Source organism: Leptosomus discolor, chromosome 11, assembly GCF_034619465.1.
Source record: "Leptosomus discolor isolate bLepDis1 chromosome 11, bLepDis1.hap2, whole genome shotgun sequence".
In the NCBI taxonomy this organism is placed as follows: Eukaryota; Metazoa; Chordata; class Aves; order Leptosomiformes; family Leptosomidae; genus Leptosomus; species Leptosomus discolor.
Window position 1 is genome coordinate 21626020 of NC_141401.1, and position 21390 is coordinate 21647409.

At 40.3% G+C, this 21390-nt stretch overlaps 1 protein-coding gene across 1 annotated transcript in view; it reads right to left on the minus strand.

Annotated features, from left to right (window-relative positions):
- Positions 1–21390, minus strand: part of PRTG (protogenin) — an 84637-nt gene that overhangs the window by 40850 nt on the left and 22397 nt on the right. The window contains 6 exon segments of the mRNA XM_086471759.1: positions 3008–3255; positions 3905–4064; positions 4731–4889; positions 6062–6199; positions 6513–6646; positions 7642–7786. Coding sequence (XP_086327885.1) covers positions 3008–3255; positions 3905–4064; positions 4731–4889; positions 6062–6199; positions 6513–6646; positions 7642–7786 — 984 coding nt within the window.

A 21390-nucleotide genomic window follows, 5' to 3' on the forward strand; every position in this document is an offset into this window, starting at 1 on the left:
TTTATGAATTAACTTGATAGCATTTTAATTAGACAAGATTACGAGCATCTCACAACAGACTAGCTAATGGCTTGTTAATTAGGAATTGCAAGGCACGATTTCTGACCTGCTAAACAAGATCCTTGAGCTCAAATTAAAAGGACTTGTTCTCTCATTGAATGGATTGCTAGGCCTCATGCAGAGGCCCTAATGAAACAGCCATAATAGAGAACAAGGCTTGCCTTCCACCACAATCAGTGTTCCCTTTGTGCCTTTTCTAAACCACTAACAAGGAATTAACACACTCCAACATGCACGCTCATCAGACCCTTATTCCTCTTGCTACTATGACCCAAATCTGAATGTAAAATATTCTGCTTAAAGAAACAAAAAACAAAACTACAAAAAAACCACCTGTTAGTTTCTTCAACTAACTTGATTAAAAAAAAAAAAATGTTAGTGTTTTAAATAGGGAAGAAGACCTGAACCTGTTTTTACAGTGAAACATCAGAATACTTGAGTTCTGAAATGAAATGATGAGTGACTGTATCTTTGTATTCAAACACCTACCACATCGAGTACAGAAAAAACTCCTCAAAACTGCATGTGACAGTGTATTATGCAGTTTCCATTTCTGTTTCAAGTTTACGGAATCATAAGCATGAGTACAACTTAGGAGACTTAGCAAGCACTCTTTTTCTTTTGCAATAAAGTGTTCTTTACTCACACTGACAAATGGGGTTCCTAACTAAAACAAGAGAGCAATATATGAATATAAATGTATGAAGTAAAAATTTACACATGAGAAGCTTTAAGCAGTAAGATATACTCAAGTCAGATATATCTGAGAGAATTTTTAATCTTCATCAGGGTCTGAAACAGGGTGTGAGGGCAGACTGGGAAAAGACAGGCTGAAAGGAATAGTGAAAGCAATACGTCAATATGAACTATTTACATTAATACATAATTATCCAGAATTCTTAAAAAGTAAATAAGGTGTTGTCAACGTCAACAGTCTATGTGCCTCTGTGGCCTGGTACGGTGTGAATGTCATCAAAAGGTTTTCTGTAATATTTAGTCTGCATTTCTTTAAATATAGCTGCTTCTAAATTTACATCCAAGAGATGGCCTACGTTATACTTTCTCACAAAGGCATTTTCTAGGTTTTTGATAATGCCTCTGATATGTGGAGAGACCTCAGAAAAGTTTACAGACGATCACTTAGAAAGCAATTATTTTTACAGAAGTGCAGTCCACTACCCTTTGAAGCTCAACATTTTCTTTAGGAAATGAGGCAAAAGTGGTTTTATGTCCTGATGCAGATTTTCTGGTACTACCCAGTCATGTTACCAAAGAAAAAACGCATGCAGATCACCTGCATTTTGATTCTCATCACTGTAATTACTCCTTTTAACACAGCCCTCCCCACTCCCCCTGTGTGGATTTCTTTACTAATATGAAAGGATGCAAAACTCCATTATATTAAATGAAGTAAATATCACAAGATAGTCTGGAAAGATTAAAAAAAAACAATCAGTATTTGAGAGAGCAAATTCAAATAGATCAGGGTTTGTTGGTTGCTTTTGTTTGGAGTTTGTTTTGGTTTTTAATCCAAGACAAGCTACAATCTCACTTCACAAGATACAACCTTTGGCTAAGCAAGCACATAAAGCAGGGATCACAGAACAATTTTGCAGAAAAGACACCGAAGACACCTCCTCCCCCTACCCTGCAAGAGCATTTCATGCACAAACACACATTTCCCTAAGGACAGTTTTCCAGTCTTCTTTGAAGTTACCTGGTCTCTGCTCTCTACATTAGCACTGGACACACAATTACCCAGATAACCTCTCTAGTGCGACTTTATTCATATTAGCTTTAAGAGGGAGTTTTGAGCACAACTACTCAGTGACTGAAAGCACAGGGAGTAATTTCCCGCTCCTCTTGTCCTCATTATCTTTTAAAATGCCTGCCTTCCTTCCTTCCGACAAAATTCTCTTGTGTCCTGAGATATCCCACTTGCAAAAGCAAAGGCAGCTATTCCTGCATCAGTATTAGAGTAATTAAGCTGTCCTTCCTGTCCTCTGCTTAGCAGATGGCAGACTGGTATTCCACCCAGAGCAGAGCATCTGCAGTCCTGTCCTTGAATAAACCACTTACTGAATAGAAATGGAAAAAGAAATCGCTCCTAGAAAACAGAGCTGCATCGCAGCTTAGTTTAAGCCGTGTACCTAACAAATTTTCAGGTCATTTGGCAACCGCTTCTGCTTATGAAAAAGTTTTCGACCACCTTAACGATTACCTTAACGATTACCTTAACTTAAAGCAATTACACAATACTAAGGGATTTAAAAATGTCTGGTTACTCATTTTTATTCCAACTATCCATTTCCTCTTACACAGGAATTTATATATCATTTCAGAGACTAGGATAAACCATTCATTTCAGCCTATTTTAGAGTTTGAGTACATCTCATTATAGGAGACCAAAGGGTGAAAGGAGAGTGGATTTTACCATTCAGCCAATATTCACTCTAAGAGAAGATAGTTAAGCTGATAAAGTATCAATTATTCTACTTCAAAATACATGAAAGCCAGTAAAGCCACAAGAATTTGGGGATCTAGACAAAAGAGCTGTCTCTGGTGAAAAGTTTAACTCTGTAAGCCTCCAGGATTCTGCCCTTCCCTGCCAAGCACACACAGGGAAGCAAGAAGGCAGAAGCTCCTGCCAAGGACAGAGGGAAACCCAGATAGCAGCATGCAGGCCGCAGTTTTAAAGTCCATTTCTAACGTCAAAATCTGCTCACTGGAGATATCAGACAAGGGTGAGCTGGAAGCGCACCCAGTCCCACAAATGAGATAAGGCGGCAAAGGCATTTTTCCCCCAGCGTGCCTGTTGACTACAGTGTGCTGGTACGCTCTGATGCAGCCTTGGGTATGAACCATTCCAATCCGACAGTCTTTGCAAGGACACCCCAGTTCCTAGCACACACAAGTAGTTCAGCAGTATTTAAATCAAACTGCTTACCTTCTGCCTTCATGTAATGCACGGAGTAGGCAATCACTTTGTCTGAGTTATACAGTGGCCTCTCCCACGCCAGCAGGATCGCCGAGCTGGACATCGTTTCAGCGTGGACGTTGTAAGGCGCACTGGGTCTGTCTTCTGACATAACTACAGTAAGCCTGGCCCTGGAGAGAATCGATCCCTGGCTGTTCTCAGCCATGCACTGGTAAATGGCATCATCTTCAGGAATGATCTGGTTAATCACCAATTTACTGAATCCAAAAGGAAGAAAAAGGAGGGGGGAAAAGCTCACATCTTGGACGAACTTAGCTCTACATAATGCAACAACAGTTATGTTTGCCTCTTCTTCATGAATTTAGTATAATTGACTTATGCCCCACGAACTCTTCTATTAGAAATGGATGTGCAGCTGTGAAATTTAGCAACTGCAAGTGTTCCTCAAAACCTGCCATGTTTAGGTTTATGTCTGCAAAGCCAGGCACAGCGAAAACAAGCCTGTAACTCTATTCCTGCCTGTAAAAAGCAAAACCTTAGGGCTGTCATTTCTTAACCAACCCTTCAATATGAGCTGCTCACTCTACAGAAGTAGTGAAATGGAGCCTCGAACAACTAGCAAGATTTTGGTCTCTGCTTTACTACTGTAAATCTAGAGCAACTCTGTGGTGAAACACTTCAGTTTCTCCCCCCCCAGGTAAGGCACGGATCACAGAAGCTTTGCTAAGGACTTTATGTATTGACTAATCTGCATTTCTTCTGCCAATGAAACATCCATAACTACACTTAATGTCCAATTTCATATTTACTTGAGTTATATCTTGCTTGGCTGTATTTAGTTACTGGAACTTCATCCTTTGGTAGCACATCACTAGCATAGCTCTCATACAGCAATTGTAATCTTACCTGTTGTACATTTTTACTCTACCATTGGAGTGTATTCTCCTTCCATTCTTTAACCATGAAATTTTGGGGGCAGGATTTCCTTCTGCCTGACAAGCAAAACGAGCAGTACCAGCTCTAGGCCTTGTTAAACTTTCTGGCCATTCCACAAACGAAGGTGGAGCTACAGATAAGTAACAAGAGGGGGGGGGGGGGGGGGAGGAAAAAAAAAAAAAAATCAAGCCCCCACAAATGCAAGGACAGTCAGAATAATAATGAATTTTCCACACACAAACGTCTCTTCCTCAGGCCACTCAAATACACACATACCCAGGTAGAATGCAGGTTCCATGTAAACAAAGCACATTTGTTTAGAGACATGCTATCTGCACAGACAGCAACATCTCTACACATTTGTATTCATGCCTTTATGAATACAAACAAATCCAACTCCAGCCTATGACATACTGCTCATGAAGCACACATATTACATATTACTACTTTGTTACAGGACTCTTTTCTGTGTTGAAAGCCTGTCTTCTGAGAGCAAACATTGCACCTGGGTATCTCCCAGTGCAAATGAACTGCTAGTTTATAACTCAGATGTTGAGTATCTGACACTTCTCATCTAAGTCAACAGACAGAAGAAAGCAGCCACAGTTCTGTGATCTGTTTCATCTCTGCAGCCTCCCTATAGCCCTTGGTGCACTGTGTTTGAGAGAAAAATTCAGCCCTTTTTTGAGAATTGAGAAGAATGGAATTGAAAATTGAGAGAAAAAACCCCCCCATAGCAGAGCTCAAGACAGACACGGGATGTTCAAACACGCTGTGGAAGTCAAAGCAGGCTCACCCAGCACAGTGACAGTTGCCATTGCTACCGTGAAGTTCCGTGTGCCTGGAATAGTGGCTCGACAGACGTACACGCCTGCGTGTTGCACCTTTACGTCAGAGATCATGAGGTTCCCATTTCCAAGGACGCGGGTATTGAAGACATCAATGGACTTATGGTCTATTTGAGAGAGTGGGAAAAGTGCGCTTACAAGACTGTTCAGTGTATCTAAATAACTTAAATAGGGTTGCCTAGGCAGTAACGGCAGAGATCAGAGTTTAAAAGTCAAAAGATGAAATGGAAAAATCACAGATGAGCTTTCAGGGGTTTCCATTTTGCATTGCTTTGCTCTTCACTCTAGTTATCTGACCATTTAGATAGCCAGATCTCACCACTTTGTCAGTGGTTTATAGCTCAAATTCACCATCACAGCTAAAAAACCAACGCCATTTTCCCAGTTAGCCTGCCCAATTGCCTTGCACTATGATTTAGTTCATCACTGCCAACATCCACATCATCTTTACAGACAGGGATCATCTATCTCATCCTGAATCATGCTGGGGATAAAATGAGTGTATTTGATTACCATGTATTTTCTTCTATTTCCACAGCAAATGCTCTATGACTGTTAGTTAACTTTTTTCTTACTTGTTTGTCTATAAAAGCCACTGAATCAACTAGGAAAGATATGTTTATTTCTCCTACTTTTAGAAATAAAAATGTAGGAAAACTTTTCATGATTTGGTTCTACAGGTGCAGTCCTGCCCTTCACATTTAGGTACATGTCAGAATAAAAACAGAGGTAGTTTTCATGGAAAAATGTGATGCACTGATGAGTGTTATTATTCTTACTGCATTCCTTCTCTTCTTCCCTTCCAGGCAGACTACTCGGGGTTTAACTATACCTATCCATAGTCCAAATGGCCCACCAACACAAGGTCCAGATCACATTCACATACTGCTTCTAAGAAGAAGAGGGGGAGAAACGTTTACAGGCTTGTTTCATAGGATGTGACCACTCCGGCCTGCCCTAAACTTGCCGTTGATTCTACTCTAAGTCACAGACCCCTGGAGGTTACCACCCTGCCCAGCGCCTTGCCCACGCTGCACTGGGGGCAGTGCAGGATTGACAGCAAAGCAGGCAGTCCAAAGCCTCGAAAAAACCTCAGGGCTTCCTAACAGTGGCATGGCAGTATGCAACTAAAAGCATTTCACTTATCCTACCCTACCCTACTAATCGTTATCGACCACAGGAAGCCTCAGAACAGTCACCTAATTGCTGAAATCCCTTCTTTCCAGTTTCACTTCCTCTCCATGGGCTGAAGGTCGTATGCTGTAATTTTAAGACCTACCTAACCGGCTCCATGAGATGATTGGCTTTGGATTCCCTGTGGCTACACACTCCAGTATGACAGTTTGATGAAGAGATGCCGTAATGTTTTGAGGACCAGCTATTATAGATGGCTTGTGAAAAGGCTTCAAGTCTGAGGCTTTGGAGGGAAAAAACAATTTTAAAGAAAATCAAGGAAAGTGAGAACAATTAAACAAAAACTCATACATGAAATAAAATATGACTTTTTTTTTAAGGATGCTTAAAATTAAATTTACCCCAAAGCCTTACTTCAGTAATTGTAGGAACTTACACTGAACAATATTTTAGCCACAAGATACAAGCAAGCAAAATCATTATTTGGGCAAGTGGTTCAGAGGAGAGTTACAGCTCTTCAACGCACCTAAGTGTTTTGGCTATAATGTAAAAAAGAATATAATGCCACTGAAAAAAAAATCTCACACGGTGAGTACCTGGAATAACACTCAGCACTGCCTCAGCGCTCTTACGCCTATTGGCTACTGTTGTGGCAACACATCGGTAATTCCCAGCATCCTTCTGTTCAACACCATAGATCTGAAGAACTCCTGTAGGTAGAGCAGTTATCCTGTCACAGAAACAATCAAACAAAAAAAAGAAATGTAGATAAACGTTCAGCCAGTGAACACCATCATGGAATTAACTACTTGATTTACAAACAGCCATTGCTACACTAACCTGGGAACAGCAGGCTGAGACTCAAAAACGTTCTCTATACATGAGTCACCTCCCTACATTTCTGAACTACAGGCAAGATTCTCCCCAGCACCATGACAAGAGCAGAGGGATTTACTTTCAACAAGCAGATCTTTCTCACCCTCCCAGCAACCATCCCACCTTCTTTAGCCAGCTACCACCTTCATACTATTCAGGTTGGCTGACTTTTGGCAGCGATGTCTGACATAACTGGTTTATGGTTCCCAGAAACCCACCTATGCTTTCGATTTTTATGCTTCTCTTTTTACTTTCCTTTCCATGCTGGGTATCTTAGACATGTTCAACAGAAGTTACATGTCGAGAAGGATGAAGGTGGGTTCAATTAATACAATCGGGACAGGGAAAGAATCTAGCAGGGAGTATGCGTCAAGTTAATCAATTCAAGAGAAGTCCCCCTGTGCAGAAATTCCCTAGCATTAAGTGTTTTAACTGAATTTTCTGTACATATAATTATTTATTTGCCCTCTACAGAAAAACAGGTTCAGCATCAATTCTTCTGTGAAACCAATCCTGCTAATTCAAACCACTCGCCCAGCCAAAGTCCACCTATTCTGTATCCCACAGCAACTCCCATTCCTGAGGATGACTTGTATCCAAAATTCACCAAGAACCATCCATAGGTCAATGATTACCGTGCAGACAATAGCAGGTGATTCTGATCTGCACTCATAACACCCATTTAAAATTAACAACATAATTATTACTAGCTATTTTAGTAGCTGACGTACTATACACATGGAACCTTTTTATGTAATGGCATTGCAAGTATTCAGATTTTCTTCTTGTAGCAGGCTCAACATTATCACAGAAAATAAATTACATTCTAAAATGCAGAACTCTACATACCTGTCCATGACTAAAGGTAAAGTTGTTCGATTAACTTCCCATGTGACAGTGGCAGGAGGGTTTGCAGTTATTTTACAGGCAAATCGAGCTACTCCACCTTCTTGGACCTCAGTTGAAAGTGGCTGGACTTCAAATGCAGAAATTGCTAAAAGTAAGAGAACATTGAATTTAAAGGAGTAAAGTGAGGAAAAATTCCTGGCTAAATCAAACTCCAGATCATAGACCAACTTGCAAAAATACCCAGAAACACTTCAAATAGTCCTCTTTTCTACAGGCAAAGAAAGATAGGTCTAATTTGCTCAACTTCGCTCAACAGCAGGGTTTCATTGGTTGAAGGTTTACTTAAAATAACTTTGCTTTAACCTAACTCAGTAAAAAAAAGTTTCAATGAAAGTGAAAAAGACACTCTTGAATAGAATTAAGCATACAAATTGACTGACATGCAGCTGGAAAGCATATCAATTATTAAACTAATGAGTCAATTAAACTAAGTCAATTCAACTAGTTTGGGACTGGCCACACTACACTTCAAAAATAGTTTGACAGCAATAGAAAATTTCCACAACAACATTTGGTTCCTACAGTTATATTTTAGTCCTTTAATAATACTCACTTCAGTAAAAGCATTTGCAGAGTTGTACAAGCTCATGTTTGACAAGAAAAAAATCAAAACCAAAATAGATCTGAAAATAAGTTTAATCATGAAAGAACACTTGCATCCCAACAGTCCGAGCAGTCGCCAAGCGGATGCCTGATGCACAGAGCATGAATATAATTTTAAGCATTTACGACTTACGGAGTTCACCAGATTGAGCCAACTGAAGTGGTCGATCAATAAATACCTTCCAGCTAAGAGACACCAAAGAAATTGATCAGTAGTTGGATTTCTTTGCTCAGGAAAAAAAAGCCAAAGGGAAAGGAATGCAAAACCCTCTAATTAATTGCATATGTACTGCTACTTATAACATAATTAACAGAAAGAACAACCCTTCAGAGTCAACTCCTTTTGGATAACTCCCATATACAAATAATTCCACATACATTTCCACTACTTTAAACTGCAGAGGGAAGAATCTCTGCATAAAGTCAATGGTACTGATTTAAAAAAAAAAAAAAATTAAATTTCAAATAAATTTCTACTCTTGTATACATTATACAGAAACATGCTTTCAGTATAGAAACCAGTATTAGTAAGTTACCCATCTCTTAATAGTCAAGTTTTGTGCTGAAAAAAATTCCTCTATTTTACTGGGTTATTAACTGAGATGGTCTTTCATCCTATTTACTCGAAGAGGCTCTCAATAATGCCCTTAGTACCGCCGCACACCAAGCACTCCGATGAATGCTCCTCCCCCCGTCATTTGACAACTACTGCATGGATTGATACTGCAGAGAGAAGGGAACGTGCCATCACCTGGGTGCTGCCCGCTCCCAACACGGGCCTAGCTGCATCACTGGAAGATCCCCATGACCAGTACAGCTGTTCCGCTTCCCCGGCCAGAATAAATTCTGCTGCTGCACTGTACCCCCGTAGCGGCACCAGCACCGCAGGAACGGGCGCTCCTAACCACACCGTTGGAGGGGCGGTGTGGCAGCTTTGTGACCAGACCTCCCAGGGACGGTGAGGACCAAGACAAGCCAACCACCTTATACAGCGAGAATCACCCGAGAGCAGTTGCAGCCACCATCGAAGCTCGGTCTGGCACCCCAAACGCCATTCAGACTCCCAGCGACGCAAGCACAGATGCTCCCAGTACCCATTTTTACGACCAGTCCCCTGCTTTTGGCAGCGGGTCCCCACAGCCCCAGCACACTCTGCCGCCTGTTCCCTACCCACCTTCGCTGCAGACACAACTAGCCTCTTTCACCAGCAGAATTTCACTCAGTTCCCTATGTTCCGCTTTTCGTTTTCTATCACTTTTGAGCAGTACCAGGTTTAAGAAGAAACCAACCAACCAACCCACAACTTGCATAAAGATGCTACACCAGAAGTCTTACATTTCAAGCCTGCTGGGGGGAGACACGAAACCAGTTCTCTCAAACAGATATTCTTTTAATTGCTACAGAATCATCAAAAGGAAAAAAGAGACTTAACGGTGCTTTGCAGCTTCACAGAACAGAAAGACTCGGTGCAAGTCAGATAACCTGCACATACACCAGGTTCTTCCCATAACTCTCAACTTTCAGGATTTGCTTTCTGATGAATTTCATGCAGTCCAACTCTCCTGTAGTTTTCCAGTATAGAATGGGAGGGGGGAGAAAAAAATGCATCCAGGCTTGTCTTACCTCCTCCCTTCCCTCCTTCTCCGTTCTAATTCCTCCCTATACAGACAACACGTGTTCACGTGGAGTCAGAACAATATTTCCCTAGTGCTGGTCTTAACAGATTTTCTGACAGAAGTGTTGCACTCTTCATTTACTGGAAGTATGATGTAGCACAATAGTCAGGTCTGCTTAGCCTTCAAAAATCAAATCTCTAGGAATGTAACAAAGGCATCGATAATACGAACAATATAAATCAAAGTAACACGGGTTTCAGAGCCATCATGTGGCACAGCTGCACCACACAGCCAGTGGCACAAGAAAGGACCATTTTAAGAAGCTGAAGTCTTAAAGCAAAGCGCTTACCTTTAAAGGTTTCACCTCCATAGGAACTATAAAATCATACCCAGAATTTTCTTATATTGGTTCCATTAAAGGGAAAGAGTGAGACTACAGAAACAATAATTGGTTTTCATTTATGTATGTAAACAACAATTTATTTCCATCCATCTGGTACATTACAGCTGAAGATTAAAGATAGAAGTGAGACTCTCAAGAACTACAAAAGAAACTGAGGAAAATTAGTATTTCACAGAACACAAAATGTCATCATGATAGCAAGCCAGAATAGATTCAGCTATCATATTCAGAAAATAAATGCAAGTTGTTAATTGAAGCTGATATTTAAAGAACATTTTTCCGCCTGAGACCTGAGCGGGAACAATGTAATTTCCTCAGAAAATTAGTCTTTAAACATAGCGAAAGTCAGAACTACAGAGAACTGCACAAAAATCTTCAGAAAAACTCGTTAATGTCACTAAATGTGGTTGTAGAAACAAAAAATCCCCACTTGCCTCTTATCTAAATTTATACATGGTTTATCAGTTTAGCTCAATACCTGCTCCTTCTGTATCTTGTTTCTTTACGCAAATCTCTGGTTTCTTCTTAATTCTGACTTTATTTGTTCCAGTAAAAACTGTTTTTACAAGTCTATTGCTGTCTTGTGAAACCTGACCTCTTTGTAACAGGCTTGTTTTCATGGCAAACGCTGATACCAACTCAGAACCCCAAGAACAAGTCATTAAAGCAGTGCTGTTAAGAGGCCAGAGCTCTATAAAATGGATAAGAAACAAAGTCTCAAGAGACATACGTTGTTCCTGAAAACAACCCTGCAAAACACAATAAATGTAAGTGCCTTTTTATTTGAGTTCTCCCCCTCTTCTCCAGTCTATTTAATCATTTTGTTCCTCGATTTATAGCCAAAAGAATACAATTAATGTTACTCTGAGAAGCTGATGCTCCCACCCTTTTGAAGTTGCAAGATACCAAATGCTGCTTACAGAAGAAAACAATAGCTAGAAACTGTATCTACTTTTATAAATTCCTGCCATTTATGTGATGGGAACATGTGTTTGTATAGTTACTTTTGAGTATTAATATCTTTGATGGCATAAACTACACAGTTCTGTCCAATAAAGTTATCTATGCAGAAAGAAATTAGAGTTCAGTTCTGGTACGAGTTCCCTCATTTACCATTGAGGCAAATACACACAGGCTCAAACCCCAAACGATTCCTTGCCGTCGCACGCTGATTAAGTATTAGAAAAACACTGGTAATGTCTCCTGCACCGTACACAGACTGAACACTATCCTGCAGGCATGCAAAAAGATTTAGTGTACTTCAACAGGTTTATATAGATTTAACTATTAAGGTACGAAAAAGTGAAACTGAAGCAGCTCATCCCTCACATCTTTTTTGTTGTTCTTGTTGTTGTTTGTTTCAATGCAGCAGCAGTCCTTCCCTCACTTTAACAAAAAAAAAAAAAAAAGGACAAACAAACAAAAAAGAAACACAACACACATTCATTAACTTCACATTCCTGAAAGGAAGTCCTGAGGCTCGTTCAAACACAACTCCAGGTGACTTGTTCCCTTACATGCCTCACTTTCCACTCCCGTACTTTGTGGCATTAAGTGATTTTCTGAATTAGCTTTCTTCTGAGGGCAAAAGACATTCCAACCACCTACATGTTCATTATTGTTAAAGCTTGCTGGGTTCATCACACCTGACGCCATCCCAAGACTGGACTGCAACTGTGTAATAACGAAACTGAAAGAATGGAAGATAAAAACCCTGCACTGAAATCACTCCCTGAACTGAACCAGTAGCATAGAATTGGGTTTCATCTAACCAGCCTGCAGCAAACATTGAGAAACTCTCCAGCGCATCATACTGACCACTTAGGTGTTTCTCAAGAGATAACAGCCCTTCAGATAGATGAACTGCTCAGGTGGAAAGAACAAAAGTGCACAATGCCATTTGTAGAACTTACATGCTAATGTTCGAGAATTACACAACAACCATAAGCCTCCAAATTAAACCAAAAATATTTCCTTTTTTTTTTTTTTTTTTTTTTAAATTCTCAGGTGAAGAGGTTTCACTTGAGGAAAAAAAAAAAAAACCACACTTGTATGTTAAAGAAAAGCTATGGCTTTTTCCAAAGACCAGAATTTCAGAACAGCACATGACAAATTTAATATTGAATTTTCTCTTCTTGATCTGGTTTTCGTAATACTCTCCCTCCAAAACTGTATAAAAATGAAACAAATATACACATGTATTAGATTTTAGTACCGAAGCCAACTTGCACATATTTTCCTCGACTCTAGTGCGAGTTCTCAGTCCTCCCAGGAGCAAGACTTAGAACAGATTATGAAAGGAGTTCTGCCACGCCTTTTGGCTCCAGGGACACACATTTCCAAATTATTTGCTACTCAAATGGCACACTCTGCTCTGGATCTGGATTGGGAATAACCTTTACATGATACTGACAGATTCAGATACGTAGCAAGACTATAGACACATAGCTACTCTCCCCACTTCTGATGGAGTACACAAAGCTGGAGCTGTCATCAAGTGATCCAACGGGTGAATCTTTGATGAGTTTCCCAGGAGATGCTAGTAAAAATTAAAGTATTTTGGAGCTCAAGCTCTGCTTAGTACATACAGTTCACAGGTGAATGTGACACAAATGGAGCAACATGGGTAAAGTTTTTCATAACTGTAAGCGAAAAGGGATTACTGTGAAAGGGCTACCACAAGCACAGTCACTTCTTAATTCACACTTAAAATTTTAGTCAAGTGTTGTTTGACCTAGAGTTATTATTTTTAAAATGGGAGGCACAAAAAGGAGAGATTTCAGGAGAAAACAGAACCTAACCTGTAAGGAAAGATTAAAAGAGCTGGGACCTGATTAGCCTTGGGAAAGAAAACTGAAGAGAGAAGTGACCATCTCACAAATATACAAAGGAGGTATTGGAAAGGACAGGGAGCGATGACTCTCATTAATCTGCAAGAGCAGAACAAGCAGGAAGAGGCATTTAGCTCTAGCAGGGGAAGTTCAGGTGGGGTTGCTAAAGAGAAATGTATTAGCAAGGAGCAGGCAAGTAAGGGGGGAGATACAACTGCTAGCAAAAGGAGCACCTGGGCCGTTACCAGCTTGAGGGCAGCGACACTGCTCCTGCCACTCTCCTCACACCAAATGCTACAGTAAAGATCCTTTCACAAAGAAAATAATTTCACCCTTCAGAAACATCCAGAATCTATTAGTGTTTGGGGGGGTTTTCCACATGCAAAAAGACAATTCAGAGTACATTTGTATGAAGAGGCTCTTCAGTTTTCAACCCCTCTGCCTCCCTCTCCCCACAACCTTCTCTTTCATCCTACTTTGCTCTTCAGAGCTTTATCAGTGTAGTACATTTTACGTGGATAGGCCCTACAATCTGTGGAGACAAGATAATGAGGCTAGTATATAAACAAAAGGATACCTAAGAAAGAGTGCCAGAAGCACCCCTCGGTAGAACACAAGCGTCAGTCAGCAAACGATCCCTTAAAGCATAATTCGTTGGGCGAGGAATTGGTTGGATGGTCGCACCCAGAGGGTAGTGGTCAATGGCTCAATGTCCAGATGGAGATTGGTGACAAGTGGCATCCCTCAGGGGTCCATACTGGGACCAGTGCTGTTTAAATATCTTCATCAATGACATCGACGGCAGGATCAAACGTACCCCCAGCATATCTGCAGATGACTCCAAGCTGAGTGGTGCTGTTGATAGGCCTGCGGGACGGGATACCATCCAGAGGGACCTGGACAAGCTCAAGAAGTGGGTCCGTATGGCCCTCATGAGGTTCAACAAGGCCAAGTGCAAAGTCCTGCACTTGGGTTGAGGCAATCCCCTGTATCAATACAGGCTGGGGGATGGAGGTATTGAGAGCAGCCCTGCCAAGAAGGACTTGGGGGTATTGTGGATGAAAAGCTGGACACGAGCTGGCAATGTGTACTCACAGCCCAGAAGGTCAACCATATCCTGGGTTGCATCAAAAGAAGCACGGCCAGCAGGGCAGGGGAGGTGATTCTGCTCCTCTACTCTGCTCTGGTGAGACCCCACCTGGGTACTGTGTCCAGCTCTGGAGTCCTCAGCACAAGAAAGACATGGACCTGCTTGAGCAGGTCCAGAGGAGGCCACAAAAATGATCAAGGGGATGGAGTGCCTCTCCTATGAGGAAAGGCTGAGTGAGTTGGGGTTCTTCAGTCTGCAGAGGAGAAGGCTCTGAGGTGACCTCACTGCAGCGTTCCAGTATTTAAAGGGGGCCTATAAGAAAGGTGGGGGCAATCTTTTTAGCAGGGCCTGTTGTGATAGGACAAGAAGTAATGGCTTTAAACTACAAGTGAGCAGATTTAGCCTAGATAAGGATGAAATTTTTTACAACGACGGTGGTGAAACACTGGCACACACTGCCCAGAGAGGCAGTAGAAGCCCCATCCCTGGAAACATCCAAGGTCAGGTTGGACGGGGCTTTGAGCAGCCTTATCCAGCTAAAGGTGTCCCTGCTCACTGCAGGGGGTTGGGACTAGATGGCCTTTAATGGTCCCTTCCAGCCCAAACTGTTCTCATAATGAACAGCTGAGGTGTGTGACTGTTTATTGTCTCTTTTCCCCTACTTAAATCGTGAATTTCTTGGTACAGAGACTGCATTTTCTCCTGCATTTGCTCAATTACAAGCAAACACTGTCTTCTGCAAGTCTGAGACCACATCTCAGTTAAGAACAATCTTCTCTTCCCCCCCTCTTTTTTTTTTTTTTGCAAGTATTCTTTTCAAGTTACTCTTCATTAATGTATGTATTATTCAGCAGGACTACTATACTGAACATAGGTGCTACAGTTAATGAAAGGGATTATAATGCTCAGCTTTTCCTTATAGATTCCTGTTGGGTTTTTTTGGTCCAAATTATATCTGTTTTCAGCAAAACATCACGGATAATTCAGGTAACTGCACATCACTGGCACTGTCTGCTCTGTAAACACTCAGCACCTGCAGCGGACTGCAGGTCAGTGGGGAAGGGAGTAGGATCACGATTGTAAGAGAAAATTTGCAAAGTGTCAGCCTGACTTCACCCAAAGAATAAATTTCCTCTGTTTAAAGAAAATAACATTTAAAAAAAAAAAAACAGAAAAGGAGAAAGAGAAGAATAAATTGAAAGAACTATAACTATGTTGAAGTCCCTGTAATTAATTGGACCACTTACACAGAAGTACTTACTTTGAAAGTCAGTACAAATAGATCCAAAATCGTAAGTCATTCTACACACAACCAGACAACAATCTGCTGTTGTCACAGTGGAGGCATTGCTACAGCTGCAGCAGCAGGAGACAAGATCAAGAGGAAATGGAATTTTACTGACATAGTGTGATCAGATTAAGACTGTAGCACCATACCAAAGAACGTGTCTTCATAGACTTACAAGCTGAACAACTGAGGAACAAACCATCTGACCACCTCTTCATCGAACTGGGTAAAATCCAGCATAATTGGAAGAAATCTAAAGACAAAGTATTAAAAAAACCCAACCACACACACACAATGAAGGAGGAGACTACTTGTTGGATTTTGCTTCTTGCAAAGTATTCTCCTTTAATTGGTCCTTCTCTAATTTCCAAGGATCAGACTCTTATTTTATCTTATTTTGCTTTTCTTTGAAATGCAATAGTGTATGTTAGCTTGGGACCAAAACATTAGTCCTCCAGACTTCTTGACCACTGCAGGCATCAGAAAGATTTGCTTCTGAACTATGGACCTCTGGTAGTTTAGCTCATAAAAGCAAGCATCTACAAAAACTTTATCTTTCTTCAGTCTCACTCATTGTCTGCACAGATATTTTCCTCCTCTTAATGGCTATTATTTAAGGCTAACAACTGAGTTTGAGATGGAACTGAGTTCCACCTGTAAGAAGAACTGATATCATCCAGAACATATTCGGCCCTCCCAGACACAAAGGAAAAGTGTCAGTTCATTCAGTTATAAGATGGTAATGAGGAAAACACAGTAATTCAAACAACATACTGGTAATGGCATTCCTGTAAATTACCACAGATTGAACGCTTCTAACTCGCAAGTGTGGCTTTTTCTCTAAAGCCAGCTGTTATTTTTAATTTCTGCCAGACCACTTGGAAAAATAAGCCTAACTGAAACACACTTTTTCTATATACTTCCATTTAAAAAAAAAATTTCTGAAATTGCATAGTTTTGTACTACTATTGCTTAAAACTTTAGTTTAATATACTTATTTTTAATTAATAGCCGAAGATGTATATAGTGACAAAATCCTGATACTTAAACGCAGCTGCAACAAAATGAGTCTTTTATATTTCCCAAAAAAAAAAAAAAAATCAGAAACATCACAACATCAATAAATAAATAAAACCATCAAATAAATCATACAGGCTGTTGACACCACTGCTAAGATCTGAAGAACCTGAAGAAACAAAAATTCTGGATAACACTATCAGGCATTAACATTTTACACTAGAATTTTAAAGCTGTGGGTTTTTTCCTCTATATTAATCCGTGGCAGTAAATGCTATCACACATTGACATATTAATGTGACAAGATAGCCTAACAAAAAGCAACCAACAGCAATAAAACAACCAACCAATCGTCCTCACCTCCTCCCCAAAATCTAAAAACTGGGAGACGACTGTAGTGTCCATAAGCTCACCCTACGCCTCTCCTCAAATTCATGAATTAATAAATTAGGGCTCTTGAGGTGGTGGTTGTTCTCACTGGCATACCTAGGAACACTTGCAGCGAGAAAGGGAGGAGAATAACGACCAATCCTGCTCCAACTACTCATACATGCTGCAAGCGCTGCACATTCCTGAGTACTTGCAGGAGGAAAGAGCAAAATATTGCACATCACCCTTATCTAATACACAAGGAAGTCTTGATTACAGGTTGAATCTCTAGCACCAGCATCCACAGACTTTAATGTCCTTGAACTAACCTGAGCCCAAGCACACCTTCAGTCCTAGGAAGGCAGTGTGGACCTGTAACTCTGACTGTCTTTCTGAACATTTCAGACAAGCTTTTCCAGACCATTTCACTTCCAAAGACAACATACATTAGAAAGGATTATGGAACCCGTTCATCACCATTTTTTTTACAAGGGCATGTAGTGATAGGACAAGGAGCAACGGCTTTAAACTAGAAGAGGGGAGATTTAGATTAGATGTAAAAGAAGAAATTCTTCACTGTGAGGGTAGTGAGGCACTGGCAGGGGCTGCCTGGAGAGGCTGGGGCTGCCCCCTCCCTGGCAGTGCTCAAGGCCAGGCTGGATGGGGCTGGGAGCGACCTGCTCTGGTGGGAGGTGTCCCTGCCCACGGCAGGGGGTTGGACTAGATGATTTTAACGTCCCTTCCAATCCAAACCACACCGTGATTCTATGATACTGTTAAAAATCCACACAGGGGGGTGTGGGTGTGTATATCTCATATAGACATCCCAGTGTAACTGGGACAGTTAGAGAAACCAGTCTTTAAGCCATCCCACTTCACCTCACTGATACCTTGGGAATAGCTTTGATAGAATGGCACCTTGCACCCTCTAATCCAAAATTAAACTAAATCCTTTTAATGTGCAACAAGGAGATCGCTGCTATTAATCCCTGGATTTTAATGAGGTACCAATACTAAACTGTTAGAGACATGACTTTAAAATCAGTATTCGCTTGAATTGTCCAGAAATGTAATCATCCCTGTTAAAGGGCATGCATTTTACCTTTCTGTTTTGTTTTCCAGCTTCATAGTTTAGCTTTAATTTCTGCCCCTCCTTTGTTCTAGCAAGCTGGATACTAAGAATTCATTCTAGAAGGAAGACAGGATACAGATGCACACTAGTTTGCCATCAGCGAGTATGACATTTTATTTCCCAATAAAAAAAATAAAATAATTTTCCTGGAAAACCTAGAGGTTGCATATCAAAAATGGGGGGGGGGGGGGGGGGGGGGGGCAGGGGAGGGGGAATTACCTAATTCAGCTATTACATAGCAGAAAATAAATACTTTTTTATTTATTCTTTCTAAGAAAGGAAAAAATCAAAATGGTGTTGGAATGGAATGCTGGCCAAAATGGTTGGAATCAAACCAACAGTAGTGTTACACAAAGAAAATGACTCCTCAAACTACATTATCTTGTCAGTTAGAAAAGCCCTTACAGCCAGGGGTACAGTTTTTATGACAAACATTGCTACAAAGGAAGGCTTGGTGCGCACCTAAGTGTTTCTACATTCAGAAATACTTCACTACTTTTCAGATTCTTTAATACTTTTTTTTTTTTTTACTTTAATTTAGTTGAATACTTTAATAATTCTCCAGAAACATCTAAACATGCAGGTCAATAGCTAGCAGACAGCCTTTTCACATGACAAAAAGCCCATGTCCTGGCAGGATAAAAATTCTATAGAAAAAATCTAACTGCGCATTTAGCCCTAAATCTATACTGACAATCCCTCAGAAAAATCAGGAGGTTCTCCCCAAGAACAGTTCTAAAAAATGCCGCTATAATGACTCCAAGTGGCAGTGAAACTTCCTTAAAAGTAATGTTTATACCTTGGCTTACTGAAATCAAATCTAAGGAAGAAAACCCTTCCCCTTAGCAACTAAGCAAAAGGTTTAAATAAATCAAAACTTTTCATTAAAAATTCTAGTTTGAGACAAAAATGTAAATCTGGGTATGGTAACAAGTCGTGTTTGCTTTAGTCTACACTGAAATGAAAAGTAGTCACAGAAGTGCAAATAATGCTCCCATTTTTAATAAAGTCCACTTTTAATAAACTCCATTGTTCAGGAACACACAGAACAAAAACCCCACAGCCTGCTGTGTGTACTGGCAATACCAGCCGGCACGGTAACATTTAGCCTATCACCATGCTATTTGTGAAACAGATTACACTGTGTATTTTCACAGATATTTCTTCAGTTAAACATATTTCCAGGATAAACCTAACATACCAACTTTCTCTTCCTAAAATGAAAACAAAAAGATAAAGAAATGTTCCTCTATGACTTTACCAATATGAAGAAATTCTTAGATTGTGATAGTATGAACACCATAGCAGCAGTTTTGAAGACAATGGTTCAGAATTGTTTTGAAAAAGGAGTCCAGTCTCAGGCATTACAGTTAAGTAATAGGGAGGTTAAACAGGATGGCTGCATTGATTTGACACTATCAATAATTGATATGGGACGCCTATTAATGTGTCTATTCCAAAGATTTTTCTTAACCATTCACCATTTAGAATCTCCTAGCAGGCATTTTAATATTTCAAAGAGGGTGGATTGGAATTACAGCTTGTACAGAATGCAGTCATATTCTACAGTGATCACTATTATTCTGAAGCTTTGGAAAACCCTGCAGAGTGGGAAATTAGAGCTGCATTTTTAGGACCCACTAGCTTAGCATTACAACTTGGGTTCCACTTCCCTTCCTACTGTTTTTTTTTTCCTAAGCCAAAGGATAGATTTTATCAAAAGGGGATGACATTTTGGGAGCTACTAGCATAGCTTATTGGCATCCACGCACTTTATGTTCACAAATCCAGAGAGTTCAGAGCCAGACATGTAAGACTGCTTACACATATTTCTTCAATTTTTTCCAACCATCGACCAGTAGGAGTCTTACCCTTGATTTCAACAGGCTTTGAGTCAGGGCCTTGCCTTAGAGAGGTAAGAGATGCTTTACTGAAAAAACACTGTGCCTCCTCAATTCTCTAGATGATTTCTCTGTTACTCCAGAACTCTGGCATATATTGCTTTGTTGGGATCAGAAGGAGGGAAGAAGGAAGATTGGAAGGGAAGGGAGTTGTTCTGGTTTCTTTCACTAATCTTTATCAAATTTTTTTCTTTATATGAATGCAAAATACGCTAACACTTCAACAGAAAACACAAACCTAAACAAAAAAAAAAAATTTAAAAGGTCCAAATATTGCAAAAAACTAACTCCATTTCTAGAGTGTGAAAGACATATAAGCACAGAATAAGCCAGGTTTGGCCATAAAATTTCACATTCCCTATAGACAAAACTGATCCTTCAGACCGTGTGCTCCTCACATTTCAGTTCACAGGATAGTACTGGCAGGTTGTAGGCAAGGAACAGATCTTTCCGAGGCATTAGTCTGCAAGAGCCTCTCAAAAACCACACTTTGAGTTTCAGAGGGACCAGAAACTGCTCTGCACGTAGAGGCAGTTACAGAAATCTCTCACTGATAACTACCAAAGAGACCCCAGATGCAGTAATGAGTGAGGATTTGGGCCATCTGCCCTTCTGCTATTCCCAATTCATTACCTCTGTTCTGGACAAATCTCCACGTCCCTGACTGATAAGCTAAACTGTGAGCTCCTTTGCAGAGCTTACTGCAGTTTCACCTCCAACAAACTGCCAAATACATCTGGGAAACAGTCTGCTCTGATAAAACTTATGGACACCTTATTGCAAAAACATTTAGTTCTAGCCTACATATCCCTAATTCCGACACTCTAACTAAACAGAGGGAAGTGCAATAGAAAAAGGAAAGAAACGTTAGTATGTTTGAATTTTTCCTTTCCTCTCTCATATTCTTGCCAACCTACTGACAGATATCCAAGAAGTGTAACTTTTAGACAATGATTTCCAAACTAAGATGCCGATCACTAGGAATTACCCTCCAACCTCTGATAAGAGAGAAAAGGAAATAAATAATTAGCTTCATATATAAAAGCCACACTATTAAAACACAATGCAGAACTGTTTCTTTGCACATTAAAATCTTTGCAGCAATGTTGATGATTGCCTCCCTCACAAAAAAAAAAAAAAAAAAAAAAAGGTAGCATTTGCCCAGTCAGAAACTAGCCATCACTTTTCTGGTACTGAAGAATGCTATAATCTAAAGGCAATGAAATGGAGAAGCAAAGAGGTCAACAGCCTGAGCACCCTTGAACAAAAGTTCCCTTGGAGATGTCAGCTGCAATCTCATTTGTTTCCTCTAACACTTTCAGGTCCCTCTGCTTCTTTCTTTAAAGCTCCTAATTCAGTGGCTGAAAAATGATCACTTTAAAAATCTCTGTACAGGAATAACCAAGTCTGAATATGTCCAGTGAAGATCATTAAGCTCT